The following is a 17,755-nucleotide window of genomic DNA, read 5'->3' as shown; positions in this document are numbered from 1 at the left end:
CCCTTGCTCTGCAGGTGAGTTCACTGAGAACAGTGAACTGAGGAGCTAGAACACCCACCTAACTCAGTCCTACGTAAGTGAACTGGAGGAGCTTCCAGCTTGCTCCTGCTTGTCCCCCACAAAAAGTTTAGAGCAGGGCTACCATCCATGCTGCCTGTTTCTCTTGCTCATATTCTTGGAGGTCAGGCTACGCAGCAGAAATCAGTATTGCCTTGATACATACTATTTCAAGGCAATTTTTATCTGCTGAGTTGGCTGAGATCTGGATTCTCCCCTGCAAAAGCAAGTCCCTGCCTGTTTGCTTCCCCAGTCCTTCCCTGGTCACTGGCACAGTGCAGTGAGGGCTCCTTGATACTCTCTCCCAGGCCCATGATGGCAGTTGCTGGCATTGTTCCATCATGTGTGCCCTGGACCATGCAGCTCTTTGGTAGGGTGATGCTGACAGAAAGTAAAAGGCATCTCGTTTTGCATCTTTCTATGTGAGTATACTGCATAGCTCAGTCACACTGAGAATATAAAGGTCATTCTTGTTCAGTTAAATGCATTTTATGTTCTGATTACCTGACCAGAATGAAATTTCTCCCTAGCTTTTTTTTTTTTTTTTTTTTTGAGTGAGACTCTCACATTGACTTGAAAGCATTGCCTTACTGTTTCCTTTTCTTTTTACACACTGAAATACAGGCAGAGAAACTCTAGACTTTGCTTGAGAATCTCTGCAATCTGCATTAATGCTGCTTGCAGAAGGTATTGCATATGAGTGTGTAAGGGTTATCTGTGAAGTTTTTTAATTATTGTATTTGTCTTGAGTTCACTGGAGGCTTTCAATACAGTCTTTAATTGAAATGTTTAATTTTATTCCTCTTAACTTGCATACATGTGAGCACAGCCTGTGTTCATAGGTGTTATAAAGGCAGCACTTCAAGAGGAAACTATTCGAAATTTTTTCCAAAATCAAGAAATGACTTTGATAATGTTTTTCATGATTTCTTCTGAGTTGAATGCTTCTTTCCTCATTAACAACCAAAGAGCTTTCTAACGATACTTGCTTAATATGTAATAGTAACATTATCATCTATATAGTAGATATTACGCAGTGAGAGTAAAATGATCTATCTGAACAGAAAAACGACTGCTTTTCTATTAATAACCTCCAGAAAATTTAGAGAAGCTGCAGGTCTAAGTCATTGTTGTCTCTTCTGAAAAAGCTCACCTATTAGATGTCCTGGCAGGTAAAACCTGAGAATCTCTGCTTCCCAGAGGTATGAAGTTATCCTTTCTAGCCGAGGACTGCAGTGAGTTTTCATGTTTAATTTTGTGTCTAGAAAAGCGTAATTTCTTTTCACATTGAATTTTACCCAGCCCAAACACAGACAAATGAGCTTTCTGGAAAGCAATGCTGAGGTGGAGAAATGAGAAAGAAACAGTGCATCTGTACCTTTAAAGAGAGGTTGAAAGATAGAAATGGCAAGTGTTTGACTTTGGAAATAGCTTACTGTTTACAATCTTGGGTGCAATCTGTGGGAGCAATCTACTCATTTAGCTCAGAGCTTCACACTAATCTCTCCTGTTCTATCCTTTTTTGTGCTGAGAGCACCTTTGTCACTAAATGGCATTGATATTGTTTCTGTATCAGTCTGAGATGGTAAGTATATATTATAGTAGGTAATTGCCCATGGTCCTGGATTAAAAAGCTTTCTTTCTTAAAGAAGCCAATGCATCGTTAATAACCCTGTGCATGGGGAAAAAAGAAAAAGGTGACTATTTTTCTTTTAAACTAAAATAAATCGAAAGATTAAGAAATTATCAAAGGAGAAATGCAGCACTTAGAGTGAGGTGAGTACATAACTCCCCTGCACAGAATATAGGCATGCCATTTTGCTACGAGGTCCTGTGAGTTTGCTAGTACATCCAAACCCATGTAAAGTGTTTCAGATTATCAGGACCTGGTTCTTCATTTCATGTCACAGTTACAGACAATTAAAAAACCCCATTGTTCTACATACTATATGTACACATATATTTGCTCAGTACAATTGAAACATACAAAAAGAGAGAATTAATACCCATGTAGAATAGAATTATTTTTGCATAGAGACACGTGAGGACAAAATTATATTAAAACTAAGGAAATGAAATAATTAAGACACTGTACAAAGTATATTAAAAAGTACTTTGTCACTAGTAACTTCTGAAAATAAAGCTAATTGCTCACTGATACATGGACTTTTATAATTAACAAGGTAGTGTGTGGGACTTGGCAAGAAAGTAGGTCAGCAGGTGTTTGGTTATGGAACAGGATTATTTTGCCCATAGAATGTGTGGAAAGAACACATGTTTAATGACTCTTGAAGGTAGATGTTCTCATGACTATATATTGTGCTGTTTTAATGACTGTAGACTAATTACCTTAGCCTGTCCTGAAATTGTGATGCTTAGAGCCTAAATGAACAGGAGAAGCAGCGCTCTGGTGTAGCAGCATCTCTTACTCTTCTTGCAGCTAAGCCACCTCTGTATTTAAGAACTTCTGTGTACACCTCTCCCTGTTAATGAGTTCAGAGTTCGTGGTAGAACTACACACTGTCCTGGAGCACAATGCTTAGGAGAATCAGCTGTAATTGCCCAGAGTTTGAGGGACACCACCAGTGTGCCCTGCCTATTGGTTTGGAACCCTTGCTGCCTGGGGGAAGACTTAACAAAGCTCTTCAGTCCGTGCTTGTTTGCTTCATGAGCAGATTCATTGTGGCTCTGACTATCCTCAGGGACTTTATCTTACTATTTGGTTTTGTTTGTTTGTTTTTGTAAATTTGCTGCACTTACCCCCGTAAATGAGGTTCCACTGGCAGTGTCAGTGGAGCTCTAGCGCAAGCAGCATTAAAATGAAGTACTTGTAGAAAGCCTCTGCAAATGCTCGAGAAATTCAGCTGCAAGCATCATGATTGTTATTAATTGCACATTCCAATCACAGCAGCATTTATGAACAGATGAAAAATAATTAACAGAAACTATCAGGAGACTCCTCAATGCTGTGTGCTCTTAATCTTACTATATTTTTCTGGCCAAGAATTAAAGTAGCTACTTAGAACTTTTCTTCATTGTTCATTCCATGTTGCGTGTACATACAGGTAAGCAGTGCTATTTCACAATAAATTAAGGTATATTTATGACAAGAATATTTAAAATGCCAAATCTGTAAAGCTAGGAGTTGCTAGTGTTTCTTTTCGTGTTATTTCACTCTTCATTGCTGTGTATTCTTGCTTATTCAAGAGATTGCTATACAATAAAGGAGACCAAATTTTAAACCGGTCTGATGACACGAAGCCAAACGGGCAATGGGAGATGTGTGTATTTGTAGACTGGTGTTTAAGTCATTGTTCTTGGGGACAGAGTGATGTCCCTTACCTTTTCTGTCAGACAACAGCAGCACTGGCATTTGGGATGACATTTTATACTTTTAATTCTTTGATAGAATGTCTTATTTGCTACTGTAAAAATGATTGGGTCAAGGCAACTGTTGATGCTGCAGATGATCTCTGTGACTTCATAAATGGCACTTAGTGTGCTTATGTTCCCACAAGGTGGTTGACAATTAATTCTGTAAATTAGTATCACCATCATCATAACATGGTATGGTATGAAAGAAACAGCAAATACAATCATAGCGGCTGAAATCAGTAACAGAGGTCTAACAAGTCTGTTCCTTCTTTGCTGACGTTTACTGAGTTGTAGTAATGCTTTGAGAGTCAACATATAGCATGTAAAAATGACTGTGACTGGGATTAGGAATCTCAATACAATCTTGGAGAGTGTGAACGGCACGGCAAATTGTAAAGGTCCTTCAGTGACATCCAGGGTATCTACGATGTCCTGTTGTCTTCCAGCTGCAACTGTGTAGTAGATCTCCGGCATCGATGCAATCACTATGAAGATCCATACCGCAGTGGTACAAAACACAGCCTTTCCTTTGTCCCACCATGTTAATGAAGTGATAGGATGGACAGCACCTATGTATCTGTCAAAACTGATGAGTGTCAGGAAATAGACACTTCCATAGATATTAATACCAAAAAATAGTTTTATGATCTGATAAAATGCTTGACTGAAAAAGACAGCTAATTTCTGGAGACTATAATATACTGAAAAAGGTGCCATGAGAGTCCAAGTAAAGTCACACAGTGCCAAATTAAAGAGAAATATAGTATTGGTAGTCCATGTCTTCATGCAGTACAGATAATGTCGTAGTGCAAGTATATTGCCTAGAAATCCTGCTAATAAAGTGAAAAGGCAAACCAGAATAAGCAAATAACAGTACCAATCCAGCTTGAGATTTCTGTTGCAAATGAAAACAGTGCATGTACCATTCATCATCATTCCATGGAATATTCCTGAAGGGAAAAGAGAAACCAACAGCTTTTAAAATAAAAATTGAATTAGATGTTTTGGATTTAAAATTCAAAACTTTTAAGTTAAATCCGGTATGTTTGAACTGGCAAAAGAGTTCAGAATACAGTATGCTGTGCAAGCTCTCCTCTACCTGAGAAGAATGTAAATTCTAAGTAGGTAACACTTAAAGCACTAAACACTCCGCAACACCAGCAAAGGCATATCTTGTGAACTTTTATCCAAACCTTTATATTTTTTCCTCTAATATTTAGTGTAGTGTATGATAGATGAGAGAGGAAAAAAAAGCACGCACCCTCAGTAGCAGCAGTGTCCGCTTGATCATCAATGTATTTATGACTGTCTTTGGAAGAAGAGGAAAGGACAGGAGGACAGTAATTGCCCACACTTTTCCATCCTTATTTTGATGGCCTTGAGTATCCATACTGGGCCTAGAGATGTGTAATGTGGGCAGCTCGGCAGTGGGCTGTGACTGAGATCCAGAAGACAGCATCAGAACGACGCAGGATGAAAGCCTCCTTGTGGTGAAGGCCACAGTAACCTTTCCATCTAAAGTACTGGACAAACTGCTGCTTTTTTTTTTTTTAAATTTTTCTTTGATTTTCTTCTGGAAATGAATGTCCCAGGCCAAAAACATTGTTCTTGCCGTGGGATTAGAGAGAATTCATTTTGTCTCACCCTTTATGGCCCAGTTTGTTTCAATGCCCGTTATGGAGTATCTGGAATAGAGATCAGCAGTGTGTTTTTCAAAACAAGGGTTTTATGCTTGTAAAGTCTTACGTTTTAATCGTGATGATTTTATACTCCCAATAAAAACAACGGAAAGGCTGGAATATTCTGCCAGAATGAGCTGCCACCAATTGCAGTTTGTTATGTGTCTAGAACCTCTGTCCAAATGATGCAGCAGATGCCAAACTCTAAGATCTGTCCAAGTAGGAGCTTTGTATGAGGGTCATTCAAATAGCCTTTTATAGATCAGAGTCCACTACAGTGCTTGATAGGATGACAGGGTAAAATTTTACTCACTACAAACCACACTCTGAATGGGAGAAAGGACTTTTTCAAAATGTTACTGATTCCTTGAAAGTTTTCAAACAGCTTCGACCGTTAAGTTGATAGTAGTGTTTTTTTCAAAAGTAATGTTTTGCATTCATGTCAACCTTAATACAACATGACTTTTCCAAAAACATGTTCACAAGACACAGGTCAAAATGTAACAAACGAGCTACAGTGAAGACCTGCTAAATAGAGACTGCATGATTGTGCTTTGCAAGTTTCTAGTTTGCCAGGGCCGTGAACTGACGAAAAGACAGTTCAGACTGTACTCAACGAAATTAGGAAGGAAAGTTGTTTCTCTAGAAGCTCAGCAACAAAAGCAGTCAAATGACTTTCCAGAAAGTGAATATGGATAGAAAGCCATCTGTTCTACTCACAGTGTATTTCACAGGTGGGGAATGTTTGCTCTCTAAATGTATTGTGTTAAGCATTGAAGCACTGTACTTTAACCTAGGGTAGCTGTACTCTTTTTCCTCTCTCTTGTGATTACAAAAAATTACACAAACTTTTTGTAATTTTTTTTTTGTATTCAGCTGAATTTTATAAGATATCCCTGTAAATCTTTAAAATGTAGCCATCCTGATAGGTACAATACAGTGAAGTTACGTTTTCTTACAATGTGTTCAATTAAAAGGGGTTTGAATATGTATAGGAAAGTTACCTTTTCCTAAAATCCTCTTGGCTAGAAGTCACGTGTGACTCTAGCCTTTGAATTAAGTCGTCTTTTCTACCTCTCTGCCTTCCTTTTCAGTAATTACGAATGAAGGCTCTAAGCACTTGATTCCAAGTTGTGTTGTCAGTATAGATAAGCCCTGAAGTGGCTACAAATGGCATGGCCAGAGCTGCATGAGGGACTTGTAATGCCAGATTCCTGATCTCATCAAGCAATTAGGGCAATTACAGACCTGAACTAATAAATCTCCTATACTCTTCATCACCGTCAGTTTACTGGACTGGGCTCAGGGTTGAGCTGTATGAAGTCGGTTAACGTGCATTTGGAGCTCAGAGTCATTAGAAAATATGTCTGTTTTTGTAGGCATTTCCCATGTGTCTACCTTGGGATTCACATTTGAATTTTCTAAAATATTCTTACTGTCTCCTGTTAATTCTTTGTGTTATAGTAGAGCTTAGAGGCCGTAACCAAGACTAGATTCTTGAAACGGTGTGCTTTGCAAATGAAGCGAGTGACTTACGGTGTGGGCACAGGGGAAGAGGTGCAGAGATAAAAAGAACCTTTCCTGAGGTGACATAATAAGCAAGAGAAGAACACAAGGGGTTCAAACCCACTTTTTTCAGTGGTGCCCAGTGATAGGACGAGGGGTAATGGGCATAAACTTGAACATAGGAAGTTCCATCTTAACATGAGAAGGAACTTCTTTACTTTGAGGGTAGTGGAGCACTGGAACAGGCTGCCCAGAGAGGTGGTGGAGTCTCCCACTCTGGAGACATTCAAAACCCGCCTGGACGCTGTCCTGTGTAACGTGCTGTAGGTGACCCTGCTCTGGCAGGAGGGTTGGACTAGATGATCTCCAGAGGTCCCTTCCAACCCTAACAATTCTGTGAATTCTGTGAATTCTGTGAAACCCCGCCTTGGTGCTATAACAAGAACTCCTGGTCTTCCATCAGGAGAATTTGAAGCCTTGTACAATCAGGACCCAGTTTCACTGCATGTGGGAAGACAGTCAGCGTGCCCTGCTATATCCTGAAGCCATTGGAGCTACCCTGATGTCCCTTAGATCTGCAAATGTGCTGAATAATTTTCAGAAGTGACATGTTTTTTTTATATCAGACAATGGCAAGGTTTCTGTCTACTGTCCTAGCACCACCAGAATAACTCAAGCTACAGGATGTGACTACATCATCTTCACAGTTCAAGTCCAAAATTTTGCATTTGTAGTTTAAGAAAACTTTCTTTTTCTGAACATTGCTGTGTTCACTGCTAAGTCCATGTGTTCTTATACAAAGCCAGCCAACACATATACACGCATCTTAGCAGTGGCAGAATGAGCAACAGCACCATGACATTATACTGTGACAGATGAGGAGTTGCATATGTTGTTAGTACTGACTAAGAACAGACTTGCCAGACTTTGATGAAAGTAGGATTGGGTTTTCAAGGCTAAAAAAATACTTCCAGTTTATTGAGATTAATTTTTCAGCTAAACGGTTTCAGCCATTGATGGAGATGGCCATGAACGTTAAATGGACACAAAGAGCAATCACATGATGGGGCATCCAGAATTAAAGGAATACCTCTGATTTCATGAAGGGCTTGATATTAGAATATGACACATAAGAAAGGGTTGAAGTTTATGGGCTCCATCACTCATAATTAAGAAAGCATGCTAGATTCCTGGGTAGGAATTTTGTGTTTCTCTTGTGAGAAGCAGTCTAATGAATCCAGCCATCTTATGGGCTGTGGATCTAAAGATGCTAGAAAAGTTTTAGTTTTTAAAAAAGTGACCTGACTCGATTTTTGTATCTGCCTCTTGGTTTGTTTAATCTCCTGGACCTGAAAGAAGTACGGCTTAGATCTGTGGCTCTCTGAGAATGAATATCTCTGTCATTGTCCCTGGCAGCGTCTGCACGCTGTTATAGAAAGTCAAGTGGGTTTCATCTGATGAACTGATTTACTGCCTCGTTTGTTGCAGGGCCCTAAATACTGAAGTCCCCACTACTGCATGTTCCCCATGTACCTGTGATGTGGCCTCCAAAGTCTTGGAGTAGATAGAAGACCTTATTTCAGTAAAAAATTACTTTTTTGGAGCGAAGAAATGCGTCATCGAAAAGAATCGTGATTTGTGTATATAGCTAATTATAGTTCACAGTTTATCACTGGTAGTCATTCATATGGCATTTAACTTTTATTTGCAAAGTTCCATTAGGTTTAGCACATTTGTTTATTTAAAAAATATCTAATTTTGTATGTGTAAATATATCCTAGGAACCATATTCTTCTGTGTCATACCTATGGGTTTTTTTGACATTTTTAACAAGGTCATAATAAGTGATTAATTTGGCCTGAAGTATAAAAGATTAAGCTGAGTTAACAGCTTATTTTATGTAATTTTATTCCTTATCTACTCTCTTTGCCCTTTGATCCTTTTTGCTTGCTATTTCACATGAAGTGTTTTATTTGTTGGGATTACTCTGAGAATTTTATTTGCGTGTTTGCAACTGTATTTTAGTCTAGTACAAATCTGTTCCAGTTACCAGATAGGTTTTCCAAATTTCTGACTATTCACACAGCAATATATTTCTGTTACATGTGTTACAAGCGTACCCTTTTAGCCCATTTTATCAAATTAATAGAGCGTTATACAGGGACTCCTAGGTTTTGTTATAAAAATACCAAGAATTATTTGCAATTATTACTTTAACATCTTACCTGTTAGGTAATCGTCTCAGGCATTCCCTTTTTACGTTCAACTGGATTGATATGAAAGGGTATATAATGCAATGTGGGTATTGAGTGGAGCATGTCACATATTTTAGTTCAACTGCATTTAGCATATTAACATAGTAGTACGATAGGAACAACAAGTAATATACAGCAGTATTTGTATGCAATTAGGTAAGTAGATTGAGCTAATATCCAATTCCTTTCTTCTTAATGACTCAGCGTTGTGATTAAGCTACTATTTCTTTCATTAAAAAATGATGTTCGTGTAGTTACTTGAGAGTCAATGAAGTCCTATATGGCAAACATAAGCTACAGTAGAAGGATAGTTAAGATGCAAGAATTTACCTACCAAAGACAATGTTTGTGAAAAAGTACTTTAAAAAATATGACGTATACAAATGTGTATGTATTAATCAGTCTGTAATAGCTAAATAGTGAAAATTATATTGCTTTGGAGAATACAGGTGCAATAAATACTTAGTAAATCTTTCTCTTACCTGTTTTAGAAAGGGTGGAATTATCAAATTTACAGAAGTCTAGATGCTCAGCTGTGCTTTTCCTCTCCATTAATCCGGACCTTCTAAAATCACAACTCTATTTTGCGAGCACTGTTTTTAATCCAAGGTGTCAGTAATGTTCCATATGCAATGACAGCTCTTCAGAGAGCAGGTATCAAACTGCAAGGGAGATATCTTTTATCATTAAGCCCCTCCTCTCAGTAAGTCAGGATAAATTGCTATTGCCATAGCAGCCTTTGCTTGCTTTTTAGGGAAGGACAGACTTACTGCACATCCCCAGTCAAGCTAGGCCTGGGGCTGTCATTGGTTCCAGCAGTGAAAGAGAAGAAGAGCACAGGGGCTTGGGGCATGTATTTGTGTGTTTGCACTTTCTCTTTCTTCCCCCTTCTTCACTGCCAGAATCTTTGTTATTGCTGCCCTGCTACTGGACTGGTTCGTGGACCTATGTTACTCTTGCCCCATTGCACAGCTTGGTTCACCCCACCTAACTGCCTATCACTTCTCCTGCTTCATGGTTCCCACCTTGTTCCAAAATCTCAGCTCTGAAACAGAACTGCTATCCTCCAACTCTGCTTACTCCAGAGCTCAAATCCTACCTACCCCTTCAGCCCATAGCCCAGGTCTGCTCCGGGTCCTCCAGTCTTCCTGCCCCAGACCTACATCTCCTGCGTGTTCAGCAGAACATGCCAGCCCTGGGATTTTCCTGTTTCATTCCCTAGATGAAAACCTTATATTTTTTACTAATTTCCCCCACTTTGTAGCTTCCTCGTGTGTCCAGCCCTAATTCATGCTGAAACTGGACTTTGCATTTCAACAACAGCTCCCAGAGATTGCCTCCCTCCCAGACCATTCCACCTCCCCGTCTGCTATATCACCTCTTTTGACACTTCCTGCCCAGGTCCTCATCTTCCTTCTGTTTTCCGTATTTTGACATCTTCTAGCACCTGACTGCACTATCTCCTCATTACATGCTGTCATTCACCTTGCTGCTTGAATTATCGTTTATCTTCCTTACCCTTCTTGGATTCTGCTGTGGCACTCTCCACCTTGCAAAAGCAAATTCCCATGTCTTGCACTGGTGAGGTTTTCAATACTCCAAACAATCGAAGAACACATTAAAAAATCCACCTGGTTTTAGAAAAGAAAAATTTTATCTGGAGAGAAGATAGACCATCTATGGTAACCCATGATAAAACAACGATACTTTGTAGTTATAGGGGCATGCAACTACGAAAGATAGTGAGCTACACAAACTATCTACTAAAATCAGTAGAGGTGAAAGGAGAGCTGCTAGAGGGCAGAGTTGTGAACACAAAAGGAGGTCAGGATGTCAAGAAGTGTCTGAACAACTGGATTGAGGTGCATGACACTCACGCACAGGAGGAAGAACTAGCATGGCTGAGCTTTAAGAAAGTGGTCATTAGAAATTCTGGTAAGAATAGCTGTACCAGACTTGTAAAGGTCCAGGAGAAAAAAACCTCCAGTGAATAAACAGTGTGCCTAAAGAGTTTAGAGATGAAAGACAAAAAGGTGTTAGGGTGTTCTTTCAGAAGCAAGTACGGAGGCTATTATGATGCTAAAACCCAAAAACCCAGTAGATATGTTTGTTTTAGGAAAGGGTTGGACAAGACGGAGCGATTCAGAAGAGGAAAAGAGGGATGAGAGTAGACATAAAGAAATCTGGAAGTTGCGTAGAATGAAATTGTATGGGCAGGTGAGAAGGGTAAAGGGCTACAGGAAACAGGTGAGAAACTCCGGTGTTTAAGATAATGTAGAAGGACAAAGAAAAAGGTAAGAGGAGAAGACAGAGAAGGAAAGCCAGTCCAGGAAAAATACATTCCTGAAGAAAACACAACAAAAGTTTCACCTAACACCAGTGGTGAGGGTAAGCAGAGCTGCTTTCCAAGTGACAAGACATACCACTGTTCTTTGAAAAAGGCATTCTCTTCAGAATAAAGTATAGCACATCATGTGATTAAAATGCTTAGGTCTGAGAAAAACACACAGTACAAGATTCTACTGACTCATAATTTGATGTCCTTATGAAGTTTGGGGAGCAAGTAGTGTACGTCAGGGGACATATTTCAAATACCTCACATGAGAAAAGCTTTCTTAGACATGAAAAGGAAAATGATGTCTGAATCAGTAATATTTTTTTAGCATTTGAAATGAATTGTAATGGTCTGTAATCTTTCTCAGCATCTCTTAAAAATGCCCTTATTACTAAGTTATTGTTGCATTCTTATTTTTTCCTTTGGACTTCTTATTCAGTGTGAAACATTTGAAAATAGGATACAGAAAAAATGTGCATAAGGAACTGAGATTTTTCTTTATGTAGGAATGATGAAAAAATACTAAATTGTAGGAGCTTATTTTGTAGTATTGAGGTGAGGTATTGTAACTCAGCATTTGACAAATTTTAGTTTAATATGCTTGGTAGTTGATCAGTCTTTCTGATGTTACCTTAACAGTAAAAATGCTCACTGTAGCAACTATATTGCTCTTAAACATGTTAAATATTATCTGTTGGTACAAAACCCTTTTGAAATCCCATCTGGGATGTTAGGTGTTATCCTTGCTGGGAGTCTAGCACTGGAAGAATGTTTCTACACCTTTCCACCATTGTTCACCCACTCCTGTTTAGATCATAAATAGCCTTTGAAAAAGCAGGAACAATTAGCACCAAGTATAAAGTACAAAAAACAGGATGGGGAGAATGTTGTATTGCAGTAAGGCTTTTGAGGATAGGACAGTAAAATCAGTCTTGCTCTGACAAACTTGTAATATTACATTTGTGAAATGACAAGAACATTACCATGAGAAACAACCATAGCTCAAGTACTCTAGGGAACGTATAGTTCTCTGTGATGCAGTTGGTGTACATATCTGACTACACAACATTTGGTGTACATATCTGGCTAGGAAATAAATAGTAATTACATCTTAAGTATGTCTGTAAGCTCTGTTCTCTTGTGTGATACATTTTTTTTTTTATGTTACCATTTACAGGCTTAATCAGTTTGTGGCCTTGTGGTATAATATAGCAAAAGTCTACGTTGTAAGAAAAAGAATAATAATATTCTACACCTTTGTGGACCAAGGACTTGAGTGTAGAGTGTAAATGAATTGTCCATATTGTCACTGGAGGTCTCTGATAGAATTTGAAACTCATTCTCAGGCTCTGAACACTTGTCCAGTGCATATCATGGTGTTGGGTGAGGTTATCCCAGCTGAACAGTTCAGTCGTATTGGGATCTAAGACTTTTTCAGTCTCCTATGTTGTCATTAAGTGACTGGCTGACAAGAACATGTGGCAGCCTTATACTGCCTCACAAAACAGAGGAGCACAGTATTGTTATCTCAATTTTATTGAGAGGAGGGATGATTATTTACTTGTTACTAGCCATGTATTTTTGTGTACTTTTGGGCTTAAGCAAGAGTTGTCTTTGAGTCAAGGGATGGCTTTTCCTCTGAAACATCAAGTTTCCCTCTAGTTCACTCATTTTCTTTCATTCTCAACTGGTCCTGCAGTCACCTTCTCAGAAAAGCAAATAATATCTTTTTCTCATGAGCGCAAAGGTCCCGAATCCCCAGTTCTGTTCCATGTCTGTGTTCTTCACAAGCTGGACAAAAACATACAATGAGATCACTATTATCATGATGCTGCCTATAGTCAGTGGAAAGAGACAGGCAACCATCAAGATTTTATGACTGTTTTGTTAATGATCAAGAAATAACTGGCAGCGAATAATGGATCTCACACAGCCTGAGGTACTTATGACACTTCAAAATATATAAATAGACTTGTTTCTCAAAACATTGCTCAAATACCACTAAAAAGTAGCTCTTGCCTTCAGGTCTAGACTAATTCAATGAGATCTTCCCTGCTTTAGCATTTGTTTTGGAGTGTCAGGATGTAATGGTTTCTAGAAAATGTGATGGTTTAGGCAGCTACCTTTCCGATCCATCCCTCCTTCCCATTTTTGCACAGATGTGCAGCACTACTGTGCATTGAACCTCAAGGTCAGCAGGTTGATGGAACTGATTCACATGAAAGAAAAAACAAAAACCAGTAAATTTTCTTTTTTTCTAGATGAGTCAGTTTCCCACTCTTGTTCATTTGTGCATGGCTGCTCAGCTTGCTGTGCCAGCAGGAGAGCAGAATAGGTAGAGATATTAACGGCTGAAACAGGGAAACATCGAAAGTTGCCTAACCGATATGTAGAATCACATGTAGTGTATGTAAAACCACAGCCACATTTTGATCAGGTGCCACAGATGAGACGTGGACTCCTTCAAGCCTCCACCTCAGTGATTCTGATTCTAAGAGCCCAAACCAGGTTTTCGTCAGTTTGTGGGAAGCAACCGTGTAATTTTGTAGGATTAATATCTGTTGAACTACAGAAGAGTAGTTTGGCTGCATGGTACTAAATCTGCCCTCCCTGTACACAGTGGAATAATTGAATATAAGAAAAAATACCATTTAGTACTCTGTTTTGGTGTTATTATCGTGTAAACATGTATTTACTGACTGACTAAAATATGCTTTCTCATAATATTCATACCACAGGTCAGTTGCTCCGTCTGAAAATGTTTCGAGAGGACCACGGGTCTTGGATGACGATGTTCTTCAGTACCATCCTCTTCCTCTTCATTTTTTCTCACATTTATAATCTGTTCCTCATTATGGCAGGGAATATGAGGTAGGTTACAGAGTTTCTTTTTGTTTCTTTTGCTCTAGAATATGTTCCACTGGGAATTTTTCGTATTATGCTGCTTTACAGTGAACAAGAGCTTACCAAAATATAAGCATACTAGTATTCACTGTCTTTTATTATTCCTCTGCTTTCTGAATTTAGGTAGAATAGTAATTGATTTGGTTAATTATCAATTAATTAGGATTAATTTGGTTCATTAGGATTAATTTGGTTAATTAGCAATTAATTAGGATTAAAGTATCAGTTATAAAAAGTAGGGTGCTAGACTAATGATAGCAACTATTACACTACTGTTTTATTTACTCAGGAGATTCAAAATTAAAGTTAAAAGAAATTGAAACATCCAAACTTGAGGCAGCTCACACTCAAAACACAAACATTAGAAGTGTATTATAGTGCTGTTTTGGTTATGCACAACAGTATTTGTTGATCTAGTTTGTTAAAAATATTCTTAATTTTTTTTTTTTTCCCATAAGGTGCTCTGACAGGGCAAAGTTATAGTTGGCTGAGGCGTGAACTGCTGTCTTTTTATTATGTCTGGATTTATTTTAAATGGAACTTTTTATATTAATTTTCCGTTTTCTCCTATTATTTCAAAATTAACACGACTTTCGTATTGATTTTCCTGAGAAAACCTAAATTATTAATCGTCTAATACATACAAAATGAGTTAATTGGACAAAAATACACAGTCATGTTGTTTATGAATGGCAAAATAGCATCTGAAGAGTTTCTAGCAAGGAATAAGAAACCCAGTGTGTATATGAGATGAAGAACAGTGCAAATAATTGAATGGCTTATTCTTAGCAGAATATCAGAGCCATACCAACACAGTCTGATGAAGAGTTATTTAATGGGCCCTGGTGTGGTGTGTTACAGTTCTTAAGTGAGTCAACAAAAATATGCAGTGTATAAAGTCCTGTTACCAATGTGACATCAAACAAAAGGTGAGTAGGAGGCAGATTGGGTGTCACTGCACATAAGCGCATATCAGCTGGGCCAGTCATGAGATTGGGACATGAAGACTAAATGCATTGATTTGAGCAAGGCAGGTAAAGCAGCAGAATCACCAAATGTTTTAGGAAGCGATCATGGTAATGATGTGGTAAATATGAATAGGTGCCCAATAAGAGGCAGAATAATCATCCCTGAAATGACGAGGGTGGGAGGATTACAGATTTCTGGCTTCCCTATTTACATAGTCATACTATTACTGGTATTATGTTAAGATTTATATTTGGTATTTCTAATGCTCTATAAACTATAACTAGCTATTAGAGTTTGTATAGACAAAGCATTAATGATTTGGAGAGGTTGACTCATGTCTGGAAATCAGTGTTCATTTGTCCTTGTCAACATTCCTGTTTTTATTCCTGCTCCTTGTATCTGTTAGAAGCTTCCATTAGCTGCAATGTAGAGACTGTGTGGCAATCAGCATCCATGTTCATGTAAATAGGCTCAGCCTAGCACAAAAATAGCTGGTTTCAGTCAATCTGCCTTCTTGCTTTCTGTGGGGCGAAGCCTCTCCTTTCCTGTAGCTTATGGCCCAGCCCTAGATTTGTTGTGATTGATTTGGGAAGCTGACCATGCTGTGCTCGAAGAATCCCACTGCCTTTTTCAAAGTGGACTGAAGGCTTATTACAGCCGTTTTGGGTGTCCATTGCAGCAAAAAGGCAGCAAGTGGATACGTGTAGGACTTTTGAAAAGTGGGGTTTCTACAACAAACATCATCAAAGCCAACAACTTCCCATTGCCATAATAAAGCATTTCAAGAAGATGATTATTTTTTGTTGAGTACATGTAATCCTTAAGAAAGCTATTTGCTTCATGGTTTGTACTTTTGTGCAAAAGAACACCTCTGTCTACACCTTTCGCCAAAGTGCCTCACTGAAATGGGTGACACCAGAGAGACTGGCTTCCAGGTTAAAGGTCTGAGTCTGCCTGCCTGGGGGTTACGGTCTTTGTAGAGACAAGCTGACCTTCATGCTTGTGGATTCCTATGAAACACAAGCATCCAGAATACAAGGGCTATGAAAGCCTTACAATTACTGTCTGCAAGACTGAATCAAAAAGATTCTTTTTTTTTGGCGTTTGCTCCTTGCCCTGTCTGTGATTCAGCTTGCCCTGTGTCCTGGCAAGAGAGTGATTCTGGCACGTTTCTTTATGTTGGATGTTTGGTATTATCAATGGAAATCCCTTTGCTGCTCACAAGTAGGAGGATCATACGCCTTGCATGTGGACGCCAGCATGGATGGACACAGCAGAAGCAATATCGTGTTGAGAGCTCCAGAAACTTGTGCTAGGAGTGCTTTAAAGTTCTGTCATGTTACCAACTCTAAGAGGTGTATTTTACAGTTGCCAAGATTTGGGTTTTTTTAAAAAGTAGTTTTCAAAGACACTTCACATCTGTCTTAGCATGGCAAATCTAAAAAGTGTTAATGTATCCCTTCAAAAAGGGTAACGGTGGGGACTGTAGATTGCTGGGAAGACCAAAAGCTGAAAAATTTGCTGGTGTTCAAATATGTATTATAGAGCTGTTTGCTGGGTGAAAGTGTGAGTATTTGAAGTGAAAATTTTGTGACAGATTGGAATGTATCTTTTTAAATTGTAAGTCCCTCTTCTTTTTTCAGTGGTGTTTTCTTTTAGGGATGTTGCAGTTTATGGCACTGACCCACTGTACATTAGGTCATTGCTCTTGTAATCAGAGCTGAACATCTGGTGAGGAAACGTGTCTGAAAAGCTGTTGGAGAATGGTCTGCAGCTCTTATTTCTTACCGCTTCTCATTGCTGAAAACAGTAAGCAGAAGGGAGGCTGGGCAGAGGGGCCATGTCAGGCCACATTTGTGTACCCGTCTGAAGGCCCAGCAGGGCTCAGGCACAGGCTTCAGGAACGAGGTGTTTGGTCTATCTGCGAGCCCAGCCCTTCTCTGAAAGAAAGATGTGGAATAGAAAGGATAAATGTGAAAATGATCCAAAGGTAGGAAAGGTTGAGCCGTTACTCAGATTTAGGTTTAGATTCCTGGGGAGTGTAGCAGAACGAGTCAGTCAGAACAGAGCAGCAGCCCTCTGGAGAGCAGGCCTGGTCAAGGCCGCTCTAAGAATAAGGCAGAAAAAGCTGTTCCTGCAAAAGTCAAAAGTAGCCTTAAGTAGTGCTTTATGCTCAAATGAGGAGAGATTTTTTTTTTGGAATAGTTTTAATACTTGGGGAACAGTAAAACCAATTGTAGAGGATCAGAAAAAATATTATCTTGCGTGATGCCAGGGGCTGAACTGTGCAGTGGGAATGAGGCCATTTTGATGTAGCGAGAAGGGCACTTCCAATTTTATCTTCTCAGTGGGTGTGTGTCTACGTTAGCTAGTGATACGGTGCACTGCGAGGGGGACTCTGATACAACATAATGTGACGTATGTTGTCCCGGGGATCTGCTGTTCATGCTACAAATCTTGTGGTGGTTTTGTGCCCATGAGCAGATGTACGATGTCTGTCACGTTGCAGTCCATCACGCTTATGCACAGCGGTCCATCACACATGTGAACAACAGTCCTCTGCACAGCGAGCCCAGGCAGCCTCGTGAAGAGGCTAGCTGCCATCTGAAGTGGCCCTCTGCGTCAAATCTGTTGCTGTCACTTTGCCTGCTCCGCACTATTTTTTGCCCTCACAT

General features: G+C 39.2%; 2 protein-coding genes across 2 annotated transcripts in view; one reads left to right on the top strand and one right to left on the bottom strand.

Moving 5' to 3' along the window:
* The window catches only part of TMEM117 (transmembrane protein 117), a 212,923-nt gene that overhangs the window by 18,640 nt on the left and 176,528 nt on the right, over nt 1–17,755 (top strand). Inside the window, exon 2 of the mRNA XM_009880846.1 lies at nt 13,946–14,078. Coding sequence (XP_009879148.1) covers nt 13,946–14,078 — 133 coding nt within the window. The remainder of the gene's footprint in view (nt 1–13,945; nt 14,079–17,755) is intronic.
* LOC104282752 (P2Y purinoceptor 1-like) lies at nt 2,433–9,424 on the bottom strand. The gene is made up of 3 exons (XM_009880875.1): nt 9,355–9,424; nt 3,793–4,382; nt 2,433–2,540 (listed from the first exon to the last, which is right to left on the bottom strand). Exons 1-3 carry the CDS (start codon nt 9,422–9,424, stop codon nt 2,433–2,435), a joined length of 768 nt encoding a protein of 255 aa, XP_009879177.1.

This window comes from Charadrius vociferus, unplaced genomic scaffold (assembly GCF_000708025.1).
Source record: "Charadrius vociferus isolate BGI_N301 unplaced genomic scaffold, ASM70802v2 scaffold52, whole genome shotgun sequence".
NCBI classification, from domain to species: domain Eukaryota; kingdom Metazoa; phylum Chordata; class Aves; order Charadriiformes; family Charadriidae; genus Charadrius; species Charadrius vociferus.
Note: the sequence above shows the minus strand (reverse complement) of the source record. Positions and strands in the feature narration are given on the sequence as shown.